At 38.4% G+C, this 17,461-nt stretch overlaps 1 protein-coding gene across 1 annotated transcript; it reads left to right on the plus strand.

Annotated features, from left to right (window-relative positions):
- Positions 1-216: 216 nt before the first annotated feature.
- DSEL (dermatan sulfate epimerase like) lies at positions 217-9,078 on the plus strand. Its single transcript, XM_071737078.1, has 2 exons — positions 217-523; positions 1,266-9,078. The coding sequence occupies exon 2, from the start codon at positions 2,205-2,207 to the stop codon at positions 5,853-5,855; it is 3,651 nt and encodes a 1,216-aa protein (XP_071593179.1). The 5' UTR covers positions 217-523; positions 1,266-2,204; the 3' UTR covers positions 5,856-9,078.
- Positions 9,079-17,461: the final 8,383 nt, after the last annotated feature.

Genomic DNA, 17,461 nt, shown 5'->3' on the forward strand with positions numbered 1-17,461 from the left:
TGTCGGGGCTGGGAGCGGCGGGCGCCTTCACTCACGCAGTCGCAGGCAAGAGGAGCAGCCGGGAGCCCGCCCGCCGCCGGAGCACGGCGCGGAAGATCGGCACATCCCTGTTCCGCCGGGGGCGGCTCTGCCAACCCACCCCCTACCCTCCCCCGCCGCTTCCCCCGTCCGTCCCTCCATCCCTTCCTTCCCGCCCCTCCGGAGCGACATCCCTGCGAGTTCCCTTCGCTGACTGACGGCGGACGCCGCCGCATCTCCCTCGCCATCAACTCTGGGGAGCCGCCGGCGTAGGGCAAGGACCCGAAGTTGCGGCCAGCCCGGGTGGAAAGTAGCAGCGACGCGGAAAGGGCCGGATCCCGAGCTCAGCCCGGCCCAGCCGAGCGGGGCTGGCGCAGCGCCCCGCCGCCAGCAGCCCTCAGCCCGGGGGCTGGCCCCACATCCCGGGCCCCGCTGAGCGGAGCAGAACGAGGCGGCTCCGCGGTAGCTGCCGGCCCCAAACCCCGGCCCCGCCGGGCCCACTAAGGTAAGACGAGGCTTGCAAGACTCGGGGACTCCGGGACGGAGGAGAGGGAGGCTCCCGGCTGCGGCGGGGAAGCGTGCGGGGCGCGCCCGCGGTCGCCGCCGAAACTTGTTCAAGTTGTGCGGCCCCGGGCGGCGGGAAGGGACGGGGAGAGGCGGCGGTGTCCGTGGCGGTGTCGGGGTCCCTCTGCTGGCCGCGGGCGGGGGCGCGGGGGGCGGTGGGGCGGGCCCTGCCAGGCCCCTTCCCGGTGCCGGCGGGGAGGGGGCTGCCCTCGGACGGCAGCTGTCTTGGGTCGTTCCGTCTGCTGTGCACCTTCAAGCCTTCATCTCGGCCGCAAAAATACACGCGTGGGATTAATATGTGGCTACAGTTTTACTTTATTTTTAGTTTGAGGTCCAATTAATTTTCGTGGCGTGTTTCAGGCTTGTTTTCTTGTGTGGCTCGTGGTAGCACAACGGGAAAATCCATCCCGTACTCACGCAGGAAAAGATTAGACAAAGCGAGCTTAAGTAGCCATTCTGAATTTCTGTTTTGTCAAAGATAATATGTGGAACTTTGAAAATGCTTTGGGGTTTGGTTTTTTTTGTTTTGTTTTGGTTTGGTTTTAGGTTTTGGGTTTTTTTTTATTTTTTTCCTTCTTAAAGTGTATTATAAAGTAGCAGTACTTTGTTATCCTAACTACTTTAAATATTTTCTGACACCTCTACATTACAGCTTCAGAGAACTTTTGTTTCTTTTTCCACAGAAAGAAACAACATGCAAAGTGGAAGGAAACCCAAAACTGCTTTTTCAACAGAAAAGTATTTACTTCCTGCCTCTCTCACATGATTTCTTTTTTGCTTCATAATGGAAGGAGCAGGATTATTTGAATCATTTAAGCAAAATCTGGGCATCATTGGCCAAAGATGAAAGAAGACTTGAAAAATCTGTCAGTACTCTGTGACTCTTAATTCAGACTCACTTTCACAAGCAGAGGGGACTAGTGGTTAAAAGCACTGCAGTTTCATCAAAAGGAGCTAATGGAGGGTCCATGTTATTTTTTTTAAATTATTTTGTTTCCTTCCCACTCTCTCATGAATCCCAAAAGAGAACGATGGAAAGAGCATGCATGGAAACTGAGATAAGAGAAGGCAGCAACTTCAGTTTTGGAGTCTGTTTTCCAAGTGCTGTAAATTCCCTATTTCATCAAATATAACACTTTATTTTTAATAAATTGTATTGGTTTGTGATCAGTGGAGTTCTTGTCAGCTCTGGAAGTGGAATTTGACCTGATTGAAAGCTTTTTAAAAAAGGAAATGTATGACTTTTACTTCTTTTTTTGTTAAGTTTTTCAAGTTATCAAAGGATAGTATTTCACTCTCTTACCGTGCATTAACAACCTGAGTTTTATATGTATATATTAGAGATTTGACTTTTTGCCTTATTTATATTGTAGTATTGTGTTTGAGAAAAGCAAAAGCAGAGAAGGCACCTGAGATTTAAGTTTCTGAGAGCCTTCTCATCTCAGTGTTGTAGTGTAGTAATCTGAATATCTGTTAGAATGCACAGAACACACTAAGACTTTTCTCCTAAAAATATGCCTTAAGATACTCAGTTTTGTACTAACTGGATCAAAGCTTGATATCTGAACATCGTGGTTTGTTAGGAAATGCATGCCTGGGGTAGAGGAGCTGCCTAATGGATCATGGCTCTGATGTTCATGGGACATACTTTATTTCTAGCATTAATGATGTTTGCTGTCCTAACTTTTGAAGAATCTGTAAGCAATTACTCTGACTGGGTGACTTTCATAGAAAAAGTAGATCAATATGAAAAACAGCAACCTGAACGTCTTGATGCTGAGCAGAAGCTGAAGAAAACAGTACTTCATCCAAGCTTGTATTTCGATGCTGAAGATGTCCAGGCTCTGAGGCTGAAGGCTCATACAAGCCATTCCCATCTATTCAGAGCCATCAGGAATGCCGTGACAATTATGCTATCCAACCCATTATACTACCTACCTCCACCCAAGCACGTTGATTTTTCTGCAAAGTGGAATGAGATTTATGGTAATAATCTACCCCCTCTAGCATTTTATTGTTTGCTGTGCCCCGAAGATAAAGCTGCATTTGATTTTGTCCTAGAATATATGGATAGAATGGCTGGCTACAAAAACTGGTTGGTCGAGAATGCACCTGGAGATGAAGTACCACTTGGTCACTCCCTAACAGGATTTGCCACTGCTTTTGACTTCTTGTATAATTCACTGGAAAATGAAACAAGGCAAAAATACCTGGAGAAGATATGGTCTGTCAGTGAGGAAATGTATGAGTACTCAAAGGTCCGTTCCTGGGGGAAACAGCTTCTCCATAATCACCAGGCAACCAATATGCTTGCTTTGCTTATTGGGGCTCTAGTTGCAGGGGTGGACAAAGGGTCTCAGGCAAATATTTGGAAACACACTGTTGTTGATGTGATGGAGAAGACAATGTTTCTGCTCAATCATGTTGTAGATGGGTCTCTGGATGAGGGGGTAGCTTATGGGAGTTATACAGCCAAGTCAGTAACCCAGTATGTTTTCCTGGCCCATCGCCACTTTGGTATTAACAACTTGGAGAATAACTGGCTTAAAACGCACTTTTGGTTTTACTATGCCACCCTATTACCAGGCTTTCAGAGGACTGTGGGTGTAGCAGATTCTAATTACAACTGGTTTTATGGGCCTGAGAGCCAACTGGTTTTCTTGGATAAGTTTATCATGAAGAATGGAGCTGGAAACTGGCTGGCACAGCAGATCAGAAAACACAGACCCAAGGATGGGCCAATGGTTCCTTCCACTGCACAGAGGTGGAGCACACTACACACTGAATTCATATGGTATGCTGCTGAAATCACTCCTCAGCCACCTCCTGGCTATGGTACAGCTGAAATGCATGTGTTTCCTAACTGGGGAGTTGTTACATACGGAGCTGGATTGCCAAACAGTCAGACGAACACCTTCGTGTCTTTTAAATCTGGAAAACTCGGTGGCCGTGCCGTCTATGATATTGTTCACTTTCAACCGTATGGCTGGATTGATGGGTGGAGAAGTTTCAATCCAGGACATGAACATCCTGATCAGAACTCTTTCACTTTTGCTCCCAATGGACAGGTGTTTGTATCCGAAGCTCTTTATGGACCTAAACTCAGCCACCTGAACAATGTTTTGGTCTTTGCTCCATCTCCTACGAGCCAGTGCAACCAGCCTTGGGAGGGACAGCTTGGTGAATGTGCCCAGTGGCTGAAGTGGATCGGTGACGAGGTTGGAGACTCAGCTGGAGAAGTTATAACAGCCTCCCAGGCTGGAGACATGATGTTTGTGAGTGGTGAGGCTGTATCTGCTTACACATCAGCAATGAAATTGAAAAGTGTGTATCGCGTTTTGCTGCTCTTAAATTCTCAGACATTGTTAGTAGTAGACCATATTGAGAAGGAGGAAGACTCTCCTGTAAATTCTGTCAGTGCCTTTTTTCATAATCTTGATATTGATTTTAAATACGTACCCTATAAATTTAAGAACAAATACAATGGAGCTATGATGGATGTGTGGGATGCCCACTACAAGATGTTTTGGTTTGATCATCATGGGAGTAGTCCTGTTGCTAGGATACAGGAGGCAGAACAAGCTGCTGAATTTAAAAAGCGATGGACTCAGTTTGTAAATGTTACCTTTCCAATGAAAAACACACTTACAAGAATTGTTTACCTTTTCCATGGCCCATATGTCAATGTTTCTAACTGCAGACTCATAGATAACGCAAAATCTGGATTTCAGATTTCACTTAGTGTCAACAACACTGAAAGTACCATCTCTGTTGTGACTGAATATCAGAATTTAAAGACAAGATTTGACTACTTGGGATTTGGTGGTTTTGCCAAAGTGGTCCATGAAAACAAAGTGACCAAGTTTGGTCTAGGTACTGAATTTGTGGAAAAACAGATTAAAAATAATAGGGCAGTTTTCCCCTTTGGATTCAAAGTGAACATAGTTGCTGCATTAATTTTGGGTGTTAGTTTGGTCATCCTGGCTTTTCAGTGGAGGTTTTACCTATCCTTTAGTAAAATGTTGCGTTGGATCCTGATACTGGTTGTCACACTGTGGCTTATTGAGTTGGTGGATGTGTGGAGCATGTGTACTCAGCCCATCTGTGCAAAGTGGAGCAGTGACATGACAAGGCTAGAAAACGATAAAGGCAATAAAGCCAAGCAGTTAGAAGGAAACCCTGTTGTTTTGCCAGATGTTATCATTACTTCACTTCCAGCTTCTGGTGCAGAAATTTTAAAACAGCTGTTTTTCAATAGCAGTGATTTCTTATATGTCAGGATACCTACACCCTATCTCGAAATTCCTGAAACTGAATTTGAAATTGATTCCTTTGTAGATCCATGTGAATGGAAGATTTCTGATGTCCAGAATGGTCATTTTCGTCTTATTCAGGGGTGGCTTCAGTCTCTGGTTCGAGGCACAAAGTTACATTTACAAAACATTCATTTATATGAAGCCAGCAGAAGTAAAATTGCTCTAAATTCTGCCATAATTAAGGACAAAAAGAAAAGATCCAAAAAGAGAGAATCTCTGTCAGAGCAAAGAAGCAGAGTAAGAGGGAGTAAAGATAAAGAAGCTGAATATATTAGGGAACTGAGAAGACATCTCGTCGATTATCCTAATGCACGACCTGTGCTTAGTTTAAGTAGTGGGAGCTGGACATTAAAGCTTCCCTTCTTTCAGGAAATCCTAGGACCATCAATGAGAGCATTATATGTAGTAAGGGACCCACGAGCATGGATCTATTCCATGTTGTACAAAAATAAGCCAAGCCTTTACTCCTTGAAAAATGTTCCACAACACTTGGCTGCAATGTTTAAAGGGGAAAACGGTAAAGGAAAATGTAGTGTAAATGAAGGCTATGCCTTTGAATATGAATTATTAAGAAAAGAATTTTCAAGTGCTAATTCAAATGCTGTTTCTGTGTTGTCCCATTTATGGCTAGCAAACACAGCAGCAGCACTGAGGATAAATGGGGCCTTGCAGCCAACAAATTATCTGCTGGTCAAGTTTGAAGATATTGTGAGCTTTCCTCAGAAGACGGCTGAAATAATTTTTGCCTTTCTTGGTATTCCTCTTCCTCCTTCTAGCTTAAACCAAATATTATTTGCCACCTCCACCAGTCTTTTCTATCTTCCTTATGAAGGGGAAATCTCACCAAGTAGCATTCATGCCTGGAAACAAAACATGCCCAATGAGGAGATTAGACGGATTGAAGATATCTGTTGTTCTCTCATGGATCACTTAGGATACCCAAAGTTTATGGAATAGATGCTGCAGGTCAGCAGAACTTTGCACTAATGATCTCTGACTCCCAATTTGTGGGTAAATATTAGAGGTTTGTTTATTCTTGTAAAATGTGTACAGTCTGCTACTTTCAAAGAGATTATTTTAAGAAAAAGATAGTTGTTCTTGCAAGTGTGTGGAGTTTTTTGTTTTTGTTATTGTTGGGCTTTTTTCTTTTCTTTTTTGGAAAGAAAAAAAAAAACCACAAAGAAAACCAACTTGGTAACTGCTTTTGCTGCTTTTCAGAAAAAGCTGCGTGGACCTCTCTAGAACTACCAACTGGGGACTCTATAGCTCAGGGGATTAGTAGTAGAATATGAAGCTTTCCACCTTCAGCTCACCAGTTTGACTCCAGCCCAAGTGGTTAGTTCCTGAAAGTGCTTACCATCTGATGATTGTATGATGGTTTATATGAAATTAAATTGGCTAAACTGGCCCAGTCTTCAACTGTGATAATTAACCCACCCCCTGACAGGTTTGCTGATGCATTCTGTCAGCCTCTCACTGGTCACTATAGTGGTGCAAAATAAACATAAGCTGACATTTAAGGCTGTTACAGCATCTGTTCAGTGGGAGGAAACAGAAAATCTGAATGAATTTAGTTTTCAATTTACAATTTCTGTAGGCAGGCCCAGGACTGGAATGGGCATGCAAATTGAAAATCGTTATAGGATTTGGTTTCTTCAGCTCAGAGATGTGGCAGTTAAATAGACTTCTGTGCTTTGATGAAAAAAAAACAAACTTCATTCTCCATGCCTGACCCTTTGTGAGCCTGAAGCATGCTATCTGGAGCAAAAGAAATGGGGCAAAATCAAAGAAACCAGCAAGAATCCAAGAAACTCCCAAACAAGCAGTTAATTTTGAAGCTTTTGTGTATTTCTGAACTTCCTCAATCTAACTTAATTTTAAAAGCTGTTAATAACTTCACCCCTTGCACTGCTTTATCCTATGCCTCTTATCTAAGAGGTTCTGCAAGGATTTTCTCTTTTTTTAGTGGTACTCTTCTGTCCTTCTTTGTTGTAACACATTTCTCTGCTGATTCTTGTGCATAATTTCACTGAAACCAGTGAAAATATTTGATGTTGTTGTCAATGGGTTATTGTTAATGTCTGCATAAAGAGCAATCTGAGATTTAGAAGATCTTAAATAAATCTCCAAGTCTGTGTAGCTAAGGGATGTTTTGCTTTTCTGTATAATGAATTTCTGAAGGACAACCATTGCTAACCTCATGTCTTCTTTCAGAGAGGGGGTAAATCTGAAAATTTCCCAACCCTCAGCCACCTCACATTTGTGTTATGTTTTCTTGCAGTAAACTATTCCAATTCCTGATCTTCATCATGATTGGTTTCTTTAACGTGGTGTTTTAATATGATATTGGTTTGGAAACAGATAGGCTTGATTGATGCATGTTTGTCATAGCTTATTTTCTTCTTGGCTCCCACTCTTTGACTGCGCATGCCTATTAAGAAAAAATTTCCCACTTCCCAATTTAATTTGCTCAGCATTCCTTGGAAATGCATGCATATTGTAAATGTCTGCAGATGTGTAAATCAGATCACAAGGAGACATCTGTTTCCTTTACCATCTGTTTTTTATTACAAATGGAACTGTCTTTAAATACACTTCAGTTGGTTTGTGGGAGCTGGGATCAGAGTTTGGCTTATTATATTGAAATATGTGTGCAATTACTGTTTATTTGGATGGTAACCATTAGACAATGTTGAAAATGTAATGAGTTTCTTCACACACATTACAGGTACCCTTGCTGATTTTTAATATAAAAGTTTCCTTCTGCTCTTACTGTTACATCCCTACCTTAACTCAGCTGCCTTGTCCCTCCTGTACATACATTTCACATCCTTTGGAGCACATTGTGATATCTCGTTATGGCCTAGATAAAAGTAGCTCTTGGACAGTCATTAATATGTCAAAATAAGCCTCTAACATTATAAAGCTATTGTTATTTTGCTGTCTCATTAACCATAATTTAGCTGCCATCTACTAGTAACATTTGTTTTTTTCTCCCTTCAGTCCTAGGTGTCTAAGTGGAATTCCATGTTAAGGGAAATATAAACAAGTTACTATACACTGACAAGATCGTGGAACTTTGGTTTCCAAGTATCATTCTCTCAAACTGGCTTTTCCCTGTAGCCATTCTTGATTGTATGTTTAAAAAAAAAAAAAAACAAAAAAACAAACAAAATAGAGGTATTGATGTCTGTACAGTCTGTACTTCACAAAATAAGTTTCAGCATTCACCACCTATTTTCCAGGATTTACAGTCTGGAATCAAAACAAATAGAAAGGCTTTTTTTTCCCTGTCAGATGTTTTAGGGCAGCTGAATGTAAAAGCTAAGACTGCCTGTATATTTGTAGAAGTAGAAAGAGACCTTTAAATCCCTTCCTGAAAAGACCGTATGGGATGCCACAATGCTCTATAAACCAACTTTTCTGTTTATTTTTGAGGAGTTTGAGGTGGACAGAATAATTTGTTGGGAGCATCATCTGTGCTGCCTTCAGAATACAGATTATTCCATGCCCATGCCCATGATAGTGTCCATGGCATTCCATGCCCCATGTTCATGATAGTGTCATGGCTCTAATTCATTATATGGAAAATTTAGGAGTTATTATTCTTTTCTGTACTGCACTTTCCGAGCTCAAAGAATGCATCATCTATTATTCAGATTCTGTGGCATAGTGTGTTCCTTATACAGATGTAAAAAGGTAGAAGAAAACATTTTATTTTTAGATCTTGTTGTGAGGGCAAATGCATTATAATCATTATGCTAAAAATATGTAAAAGGAGAAGCACTGTCTTTGAAGACAGCAGAGTATGAATGTCTAAGGAATGGCAAGTCTCCAATTTTCAATCAAGTAATTATTTTGTTGAATTTTAGATGACAAGTTACATTATCACTCGAGTGAAGTTAGTAACAGACAGGAAGTATCCCATCCATGGAACTGAATGCCTTTTATTGAGATTGTGGCCCTTTTACCTGCATGAATAGTAACTCAAGACACAGCAGAAAGCTGAATAAACATGCATATGGTTGACAAGAATGCTCATTAAAAGATGCAGATCTAGAACTTTGTAGAATAAATTTCAGTGCCTTCATCCATAAAATAACAATTATGGTATGGAGAAACAAGAATATCGTGGAGGCCTGTTGTTAAAGAAATAATAAAATAAACTGGCTTTTCTCTATTTAAGGATAAATTTCAATTTTATGTGTATTTAAGTCAAATTGGTCATTAAATATATATTTGGGGGTTTCTTTATGTGATTGTTACCATTGAGACTCATGTGGCTGCATGTATGAAGAATATGAGTGAAATTTTATAATATGATGTTGTGTGTGAAGAGTTATTCTGATTCTCTTGTGTCATTAGCATCCAAAGGAAGAGTAATCACTACATAGACACAGACATTAACCTGCCATTTCTCCATATAGTAACGTTTAAGACTGTCAGTAAAATATGAGAATTGTTAGACCTTTTTGAAATTGTGCCTGTTGAGGTACATTGTATTGAGGACTGTTCTAGCACTTTCAGTTACACTTTCATAAATATGCTCATGAAAACTTGCCTTTGTACTTTATCTTAACTTTACTTCCTTTTACTCCCCGTGTTAAATGTTGATAATTATTTGTAGTCCCTTGTAGTTTGAATTGTCTAATTATAAGACAGCTAAGATTCTGATGTATTTTTAAAGAACAAGCTTCGTTTAAATACTTATATCTCTGAATGATATTTGGAAGACTAAGAAAAATAAATGCCAAGTTATTTCAGTTATTTACTTACTTCGTGACTAAATGGCATTGGCCCTGGGGAGATACACATGGGTCTTGGCATTAATAGTTTTATGAAACTGCAAGAATCTATAGTCTCTGAGCATACCTTAGTGCCTCTATTGCTCCCAGTAGACTTTTTCCAAGAACAATATCTGTGGAGATAAGCCTCATAATCATTATCATTATCATACTGGTTCCTTTCACCCTCTTGACATGTAGTTGGCATGCAGTCCTCATCTTATTTGTGTTTGAACAGTTAATCTGAGAGATCCAGAGTTGAATTTCTGTATGAGATCCTCAATTATACAGAAAATATATGGCACAATTCCTTTGAGAGTGTAATACTGTTCTGATAGTGTTAGAATGCAACTCAAACAAAAAAAAAAATTCACTTCAAGTTCTACAAAGTTATTGGTAACTGATTTGTAAAGCTGCAGTCACGTATCTGATTTTTTTTTTTAAAATCTTAATGATGCAACTACTAGTGTATTACTGTCCCTAGCTGACAGTCAATTATTTCCATCAGTAGTCTTACAGACACTATTTATTTGATAAGCATGAACATATATAATCTGTAAATAATACTGCATTTGCTGAAAACATTTAAAATGCACAGTTCAAGATTAAGGATAAAAATGTTACCTCAGTATTTCTGTAAATTACAAAGTTAGCCCCTTTGCAAGTGATCTATATGTTGGGTTCCATAGGATGGAATATTTTCTAGATAAAAACTTTTATTACTTTTTTTATAGAAGTAATTTATCAAAATGTTTTCTTTTTAACTGCACATAAAATTATTTTTTTCAAGAGGATAAGTACTGGATCTTAGCACTTCTATGATCAGGACAACAAGCTTTCCTTTGTTTCTCTGGAATTCCTTTTAGTTTTGGTTCAGACTAAAAGCTTTGTTTAAAGCTCAGCATGAATGGACTGTTTTCTGAGTGAGAAGTCAGTCCAGAGACTCTTACTGTCTCAAATTCCATAAATGGAATAAATGGAATTTATTAGTCATAAATGGAGTAATTCCTTGCTTACCTTAATGAATGTTGAGCCATTGAGTTCAACAGGGCCAAAATACTATCATCTACTGCCATCAAACTATTATCAGCTACCTAGCCTGAATATTCCAAAACATAAATTGCAGGAAGTTAATACCTCGAATGATCATGAAAGATTACAGTTGTTATTTGATGAAAAAAGGAAATTAACTTTAATAGTGTAAAAAATAGAAAATGTTTTGTAACACTAACCAACGCTGGCTTATAGGTTGTCTGTTACATTTATAGACTCATCAAAGGAGGTACAGAAACAAACAGATATATTCAAAATAACATACAAAGCAGTTTCAAGTGTCAGGACTTTGATTTTCTTCAGTGAGGAGAAATTTGCTGATACATGAACTACACTATTCTCATAAAGGATGTGAATGGATAATCTTATGCTGTCTTAGAAAATACTTTGTAATGGGAAAATAGTGTGTCACATTACCAAAATGAGACTGGTTTAAACTAAACTATACCTCTTGAGCTTACAATATGCTGAGAGTTATTTACAATGTGAAAGAAACCAGTGTGATTTCATTCACACCTGTCTAACACAGAATAATTTCTGCAAGGTTCTTCATTTGTGCTGGTATAAACTCAACAGTTAGTTGACTCTTTATGGAGAAAGATATTGGGGTGTTTTAGAATACAACCCAAATTCATTTACCACACCTCAGGTAATTTAACTTTCAACATAAATAAGGGGCCTTGTCACTCTAGAATCAATGAACACTAAGTGTCACCTTCAAGGGTAAATCAGACATCAAAGGTAAATCAGACATTGCTCACCTCCCTGAAAATCTTCAAAAGTCAGGGGTGACTAAGCTTTTACTTTAGGCATTCACTGAAAAGCCTAAATTAAGTAGGGTCAACCTGGCTTTAAATGTGTATGTGTTGGGTTTTTTTTCTTGAATTATTTCACAATTATTTCACCACTTAGGATATTACAAAACTTTGTGCTGGACTCAAGTGAATGTATATAAATTTTTAAAGTACTGCTTCTTTTGTTTGCCCTTAGATGTATCGTAAATATGATGTTCAGTAAAAGATCATAAAATAGCTCTATTCCTAAAACTTGGGAACTAGACAACTGGTGCAATCCATAATTTCAAATTTGACTTTTCTAGAAACACTGTATCTATATGAAAACTATGTATTTAGAAAGTGATCCAGTTCCTGGCCTGTACCCAGTAATATTTTCAAGGTATTATTTGGTCCACAGACCATTCTCACAATTTAACAGTGTAGGTAAGCAAGTTCCAGCAGCCATGAATGTTCTCTTGAGCATTTAATTTATATTTTTAAAGAAATAAAAAAAAGACCCCGGACACATAATCAAGTGCACTGGAATAATTGCAGTCCTCTGGACTGAACTGACTGTGGGCTGGCACAGGCAGTATCTATGAGATGCAGAAGCAGGGTCAGTTTAGCATCCTTATTTCTGCAAAGTGCAAAACCACTGCAGGTGCATCTGAGCTGCAACTAGTTTCCTGCAGCAGAGTTTGGTTTTGGGTTTGGGGTTTTGGTTGTTTTTTTTGTTTTTTTTTTTTTGTTGTTGGGTTTTTTTTTTTTGGTTCATTTAATTCAGCAGAATGTGCTTGAGGTACATCTTAAACACAAGACAAGAGTAAAACCTGATTCTTTCTCTTGTGAACTTCATTATGTTGTGAGCAAATTTTTCATGTTTTTAAGTCTTGATGAGGTTATACTTGGTTGTGAAATAGCTTTAGTATTGGTTTGCTTGGGGTTTTGTTTTTTTTTGTTTGATTGGTTTTTTATAAAGGGTGTTAATCTTGTGCCTTCTCTATTGGTGGCTGCTGAGTTATTTTGCAGCTGATGGGTGGTGTGGGCTTATCATTTGTAGCTCATCCTAGTTCTTGTCACTGTACTGTCACAAGTAATTTTTTCTTTTGACCTTCTGAACACTGAACATAACTTTGGCTTCTGAGGGAAAATGGCTATTGATAGGCACAACAAAATGTAGTGTAAACAATTGTTGCTATATTGCAAATTCTTTGACAGTATTTGTGTCCAGCTATTTTCTGAAAGGTTGTTCAAAGTGCATAAATCCAATGTACAAAGCTCAGAGGAAACTAGTGTCAAGAATATGATGAATGACAGGCTGTGAGAGATAATAAAAGCACGCTTGTTTTTGTTATAGCCATTAACATCTTCACTCCTAATTGTTTTCCTAAGAGAGAAGTTCCTCACTTTGAGGATTTTTTTTAACCTTTTTATTTTTCTATGCTGCAGCTTATCTATGCTTTATGAATCTTATGAATCCCGTGTTTTCTGAATCTTAGTTTGAAATGTTAATTTTGTTACATTTTCTAGAACCTTCTGTTGTGTTTCAGGATGTTCCAGTCTATTTGTAAAGAATAAATTACATCCTACAGATGCCACTTGATTTGAGGAAACATAATCTCAGACCTGGCAAGGACTATGATAGGTACATAGCAATGAACTGAGAAACAGGAGAAACAAAATGTTATGCTGATGAAGAGAACAGAATTGAAAGCGTGGTTTGGAATATTTAGGTCTTAATGAGCTGCTGTATCGTGCACTATGAGTGCCTCAATAATAGACTATTATTCACTTTTACAGATCAGCTGAATATTGTCTCTTTCAAATTACAATAAGAGTACTGATAGAAAGATAAGTTAAAAGGAACTTTTGTTTGGATTTATTTTGATTTTGATTTTTTTCCTTCAAAGCAGTGCTATTCTTTTGTACTTCCAAGCTGTTTAAAATTGTAACAGGATAGCTATTACCCAGTGTTGGCACCGAAGAATTCTTTTTTAGAGGGTGCAGTTTTACCCACTGAGTATAGATTCATTATTGATGGTTTCTCAACTTCCAGCATCTTTTTGTGATGCATTTGAAATAAACATTGACTTCTGTAATAAAGAGATGTTTCATGTTAAAGAATGGGCTGCACTGTTGCTGAACAAAGTAGAAGTGATGTGAAAATATGCATATAATAGTCAGACTACTGCCACTTTGTCATGTTTAAACCCATCTCATAATCAGATCTTTAAAGTATGGACGTAGCTCTCATCCATTCCTTAGCTTGGTTACTAACCTTCATGCTCCTCTTTAATTGGAGGCTAAGGTAAGATAAACTTCCATTTGCTGAAAGGGCAAGCCTACGTGAAGACACCCTAGCACTGTTGATGTAGTAGGGTTTGGTTTTTTTAAGCTGCTGTCGCTGAATGTATGTCTGTAACTCTAAGTTGCCCCAGGGTGCACTCACAAATCTTACATAATGAATGATATGGTCAATTAAGGTGTATGGAAATTTACCTTTTTGAATTCCTTCTTTCTCTAATACTAGCCACACCTTTAACAGGTAAAGTGATTAGAATGATTAGTAAAAAGCCAGGCTAGACAATGGAGAAAGAGCTTTGGTATTCATTGCTCACGATTATTGAAAGCATTTGCCAGGAATCTGCCTCATCTGCCTTTAGTTTAGTTGGCTGTGCATAGCAACAGACTCATAGCATCCTCTGCAGAACCTCCCTTGAGAAGTCTTTTACTTAAAGGTCCAGTTCTAAACAATTAATATATTTATCTTTTCTTTAGTGCCTCTTAAATGAATCTATGTGCAATGCAATTTGGATTTGATGTAAAGGTGCAAGGAAAACAAATAGGAAAATTTCTATCTCCATCAACAAAAACAAGCATAAGAATGTAACCTTCCCTTCTTTATGAAAACTTTGTGGATATAATTGTATAATTTATGTTGAAGTTACACCAATTTCTATTTTACATAAACAAATACATATTGTTTAGGATTATAAATATTATTATTACGATTAGTTTCTAACTGAAATTCTGTTGTAGACTAAATCTTCTGCTATATCTCTTGCACTCTGTAATGTCAACTCCAAAACTTGAAATGCTTACGTTTTTTGCTCTGAGGCAAAATCTGTTCACAGCACTTAAAAAACTTCCAAACACATAAAGAAAACTTAATTTAACAATATTTTGTCTTATTTGTTTTGCAAATCCTATTTATGAGTAAAAGTTGAACATTAAAATCATACAGAGTTCTCATATGGTTACTCCTTTCTTCTTTCAGTAATCTCTAAATTTAAATTTCAGTAAATCTCTAAATCTAACTGGCCAGAGACTACTGAAGTTAACTAAGAAGGAGTTAACATCTCTTCTGACTTTTGGTTACAAATGTACTTCTTTAGGAAGAAATCCTCAGTGATACCTGAGATCTATCTCACTGTAATCCTGTGAAGTATTTCTTGGGTGACAGACTTTCTAGAAATTCTGCAGACAGTGCTAATGTATTTTATATTAGCACATCATATTATGCAGTACTTCTAGACTCAGAGTACTCCTTATGTTTTGTATTCAGTACCAACAGAAAATATATATTAGTTTAACAACAATGGACAACTCATTTCTTACTGAAAAATGATTGTTAAAAGTGGCCTAAGATCTTTATCCAGGTGATTAGTGTATCAAAAATGCTTTTCACATAAAAATAAGAACTCCGACTCTCAGACCATGATAAGAAAATTACTTCTTATCCTATTCTTCTTTAGTCAGCTTGTTAGGATGATGTGAGAGGACATTCTTGGATGGACTGACACCGATACAAAAGCTGTTTGAAGAAGAAAAAAATAATAGTTCTAATAAACACATAGTAATGTAAAGCAAACTGTCTTGCCTGGCTGTGTATAGAATCACATTTTTCTGGCGTATATATTTCTAATCCAGGTCAGTGTCAGCTGGTATTAGGAAATCATAATGATATGCTAGCTCATATTATGCATTGCCAGAAGAGGTAGTCAACACAGAGTAGGCTCTAGCCTGAAGTTTTTCACTGCCTGCATTTTAGTATTGTCAAAAAACTCACTGCAAATAGATTATTTTTATTGTGCTCACAGGGCATACTGCAAGCTGTGGAAAGAATGATTTCTTTCTTCATTGTAAGACTCAGCAGAATTTTTTTGTGCTTTGTCTTTCCTTGCTGCCAGCACAGCAGAGCAAAAGTGACATATCTGGAGGAGAAGATATATTCCAGAATGTTCATGCAATGTGATGACCCTCAGAAGTGGCTGTGCAGCCACATATATAAACTAGAGGAAGCCTATTGCTTCTTCCCTGGGCATAAATAAATTCCTGGAAAATCTCTTGCTTGTGAGCACCCTACAGACTCAGAAATGAGAAGGCATTTAAAAAAAAACAACTTTAAATTACTTTTATCTCATGACATATGAGGGAGTCACACAACTTCCATGATCTTGGATGATTCTCTTAAAAACTGAAAATGCCTGGGTATGGGATATAGTCATATTAAGAGAAGAGGTAATTTTCTGGTTATAAAAAACTCCACAGTGTTCCAGTTCATGAGGCCTTAAGTAGATGACAAAGTACAACTCAAAAGTAGAAATATAAGTTGACAGAATGGACTTTCGTGCAGCTTCTAGGGCTGGTTCATATTGGTAGCTGTGGCTAGAGTCAGCACAAAGGCTGAGCAGAGTAAGATACTGATCAAAACAAATGATGTTATGTGGCCTCATTCAGGTCTCCTAAGGAGGGTACAGGCTGCATTCCCTTAATGTCACACAGTGGTGAAAAATGCTAGTGGAGGTCCCTAAGGAACTGGTTCTAAACAAGTGAAATGCACTGATGTATGTACATGGTATGGCATGTACAAGGCCAGGTTCAGCACTAATGCTGACAGTGGGGATGAGAAGTGGGAAGTACATAATGTGAATGAAAAGACAGGGCAGCTTGAGATGAACAACAGGAAGTAAAAGGGATGAGAAATGGATAATTTGCAGAGGACTGGAGATTCCAGCCATCTGCAAGGAGGCCAAAGTGTGACATGTTCATCACTTCTTTAAATTAACTCTTCTGCAATGTGGCTGTCATTTCAGTTTACTGCAAAGGAGAATCAGCACGGTAGGTTTTGTAAAGAAGCCACATCTAAATTTATAATAAAGCACTTCTAACAAAATTGAAAATTACTTGCATCATAGGTTGTTTATGTAATGACAAATTAGATCTCAGAATGTAATGTATTGAAATTTAGATTTGTTTTTTTGTGTGGTTTGTATTCTTTTAAAACATAGATTTCTATTAGGAATGGTTAAATAAAATATGCACCTCCATGAGCTACTAAAAATAATATAGAAGTGTGAGGGAGATTAATGATTTGTTAATTCCAAGCAATTCAAATTAAATACTTTAAAACTGGGATGTCATTTGTAAAATCTCTATATCTCCTGCCTTGGTATTAACTTGGACGGTAGCAAAATAATTTTATGTTGCAAACTCCTACTAAGCCTCGTCACTTGTATTTTTTTTAACTCATCTGGATTTTAAAATTTATTTTCTATGAATAAACAGTAAGCATTTATGTGCATCCTCGAAAAACAGAAATCACCTTCTCATTTTATGAGACTCCCATAGCAAGCAGCATCTGATGCTCCGGTACTGTATGTGGGCAGAGTATCACTGAAGATACTGAAGCTGAGCAGGGCTGCAGCAGCTGAGGGTAGGCAGCCTTCTATCTGCAAAAGAAATGGCAGTGTGGGACAGAGGTTCTGTCTTGATGACAGAATAGCTTAACGTCTGGGAGGTGAGCCAGAAGACAGGTTCTGTAAAACTCAGCCTGTGCAATGCATTCTGTGCCCCTTCAAATCCACCCCCACTCCCCACTTTCCTTCTGTAGTTGAAAAAGGAGCACTGTTCACAGCCCCATTTTGTCCCAGAAAAGTGATCTCTTTAA

The sequence above is a fragment of the Heliangelus exortis genome, chromosome 2, assembly GCF_036169615.1.
Source record: "Heliangelus exortis chromosome 2, bHelExo1.hap1, whole genome shotgun sequence".
Lineage (NCBI taxonomy): Eukaryota > Metazoa > Chordata > Aves > Apodiformes > Trochilidae > Heliangelus > Heliangelus exortis.

What these genes read in the sequence shown, in the direction of transcription:
- DSEL (XM_071737078.1), top strand. Translation starts at nt 2,205, where the DNA reads ATGGCTCTGATGTTCATGGGACATACTTTATTTCTAGCATTAATGATG.